Raw genomic sequence first — 2,921 nt, 5'->3', positions numbered from 1 at the left:
AACTGAATCGTATTCGACAACGAGAAGGAAAAAATAAAATCACTACCTAGTTAAAGATAAAAAGAGAAATACAGCTCGAATATTATAGAAGATGACTCATTGTGCTTGCTTATTTTTTGATAATTCTTAGATTACCCCTACAAATGTATTGTATTATATTACATGATTCCAACCAAACAGATAGAAGCAAGTATAAATTTTTAGGAAAATTTACATATAAATCACACAATTCTTATGTATTTACATATCTAACACCTAAAATTTCATGCTTACATTTATAATGCTTTGTTGTAATAAATTCATGCATGAAAAGGTGTATTTCAAATATAATTGACTCCCAAAAATAACACCAATTGAAACGCATTAAAGTATTATGATGCATTACAATGACATTCAAAAATGAGCATACCCATTCAAGTAGTGTGGAAGCATCAGACCGAGGAGTAAACGTTGAGTTTTTTTGACCTGTAATGAGTTCAATGATGAGGACACCGAAGCTAAAGACGTCAACTTTAGTCGAAAGGTAGCCATACATGGCATACTCTGGAGCCATGTAGCCATTAGTGCCAGCAACACGAGTGTTGACATGGGTAAGGTCTTCTGGGAAGAGTCTAGCCATACCAAAGTCTGCAATTTTTGGGCAGAACCTCTCATCAAGCAAGATATTGCTAGCTTTGATGTCACTATGGATTATAGGAGTGTGTGCATCCTCGTGCAGGTATTGAAGTCCTCGAGCTACCCCAATCATCACATCATAGCGCTTTTTCCAATCAAACATCATTGTTGCTTCCTTGTCTTCTCCTACATTCCATTATGGAATCACAAGTCATTTTGCATGAACTTCTGTCATATTAAAAGAATAGCTTATAGATGTAGTAAAAATGAATTGTCCAAAATTCCCAAAAATCAGTTTGGGTTATAAATATTTTATGGGAAAAATGATTCACACAACTATGAAAGGCAATATATTTTCAAAATACATCTTTTAAGCAATATTTATCAAACCCAAAAAAAAATCATTCTTTCAAAACATATCTCATGCAGCATACTAGCATGTAATACCATAAGAGAGAGATGGTAGGCCCACATCATATATCTTTATCTAGAAAGATGTTAATCATATTTTGACTTCAGTGGTATAAGTAGCATTTCACTAACAAGTTATATATAAATGGAAAACAATGAAATTAAAAAATCAGAGCCCAAAATCGCTTTTATAATTTTATATTGTATAAAAATGCTTTTGAACAATCATTAAATTATAGTTGCAAGGAATGCTAATCATGCTGAATTTGAGATGTTCAAATCCATCACAATATCATAAATGTAATTCCATTCAACATCATCCCTCAAGTTTAGTTCAGACAATCCATACATAAATGTAATTCCATTCAACATCATCCCTCAAGTCTAGTTCAGACAATCCATACTTTAACTGAATACAATTAATCCAGAAATGAGCATTTCTCCGTTTTCATTTGTTCAACAAATGAAAGATAGTTCTGTAAAATAATATTTGCAATAATGTCTTTGGCATAGAAAAAGCAGTTTCTAGTAGATGGACGGAAGAGAAGAAGAAATGACAACATACGGGAGAAGAGGATCTTGTCGAGGCTTTCATTGAGAACGTATTCGTACACGAGGAGCTTGTCTTCAAAGTGCGTACAATAGCCATAGAGAGTGACTACGTTCTTGTGCTGAACCCTGGAGAGCAACATCGCCTCGTTTGTGAACTCCTCGCCACCCATCAGAGACCAGCGACCCAGCCTCTTTACTGCCACCATCCTCCCATCCTCCAACTGCCCCTGCGCCATCAGTCAGCCAGTTCATCAAACACTTGTTATTCAAATCAGCTCTCTCGATCTCATCGATTTAAAGAGCTGAGAAAGGGGCCTTGTCAATTACTACCTTGTAGACAAGGCCAAAACCCCCTTCTCCAAGCTTGTGCTTGACGCTGAAATTGCGGGTCGCGGCCGCAAGGGTTTCGTAGCGGAAGACCTTGGTCTCCTTGGCCGCGATTGCCTCAAGATCTTCCTCTTCTTTCCGAAAATCTGCCGACATCGAAAAAAACGGATTCAAGGGATCAAATGAATCTAAAATTGCAAAATTGATCAATTTTGAACTTCCCGGAAGTGCACCTCGATTATGACGGCGATTAAAGGGCTTGATGAGTTTGTCGAGAAGTCCCGTTGGCTTCGTCATGAGAAACGAGAGAGGGAGGCATGGAATGAAGGCGGCAAGGTGGAGCAGCAGAGAAAGGCGAATGGCGGAAGCCTGCAAAACCAGACCGTCCAGTGGTGTTGTTGAAAAGTACTCGAACGACATCGCAACTACATCAGATGGCATTTTTCCTCGGCCAACCCACGTGCTTTATTAGAGGGAAAAAAAATTGTGTCGGGATATATCGATACCCACGTGCTTTATTAGAGGGAAAAAAAATTGTGTTGGGATATATCGATGGTACAAGGGGTTACATCCACAGTATAAGCTCTTGTAACCTCCCTGTAACCTCTCTGTAACCTCTCTGTAACTTACGTGTAACCTCTTAATATATGATAACAGAAGCGCGAAACTTATTTTAGGGTACAGATAGATTACAGCAAGTTACAGGAGGTTACAAAGGGCTACCGTGGATGTAACTCCCTTGTAATCTCGGTATAACCCCAATATCGCACGCAGTGCTGCGTACGTCTATCGCACGCAAATTTTTTCCCTATTGGCGGCCCGTTTCGGCAGTTTATTTGGTGTCGTGGGCTTACCTAGAAAATAACATTTTTACACCTCATCTACTTAGGTACAGTGAAAACTTATTAGCAACGTTCTCGCTTTTCCAAATCCAAATGCATCACATTTTAAGGATTTAATTAATACCAATCTAATATAATGTGTGTGTGTATAATAAAAATAAAATTAAGTTTACT

At 38.0% G+C, this 2,921-nt stretch overlaps 1 protein-coding gene across 1 annotated transcript; it reads right to left on the bottom strand.

Annotated features, from left to right (window-relative positions):
* Positions 1–409: 409 nt before the first annotated feature.
* Positions 410–2,315, bottom strand: LOC110038221 (putative serine/threonine-protein kinase; the record flags this gene model as incomplete). Its single annotated transcript, XM_020742993.1, is given in 4 exon segments — positions 410–801; positions 1,592–1,805; positions 1,909–2,051; positions 2,139–2,315. Coding segments are annotated over 4 exon segments (813 nt in total), but the record flags the coding sequence as incomplete, so codon positions are not given.
* Positions 2,316–2,921: the final 606 nt, after the last annotated feature.

Source organism: Phalaenopsis equestris, unplaced genomic scaffold (genome assembly GCF_001263595.1).
Source record: "Phalaenopsis equestris unplaced genomic scaffold, ASM126359v1 Scaffold232233, whole genome shotgun sequence".
In the NCBI taxonomy this organism is placed as follows: domain Eukaryota; kingdom Viridiplantae; phylum Streptophyta; class Magnoliopsida; order Asparagales; family Orchidaceae; genus Phalaenopsis; species Phalaenopsis equestris.
This window is presented reverse-complemented; position numbering and strand designations above follow the sequence as displayed.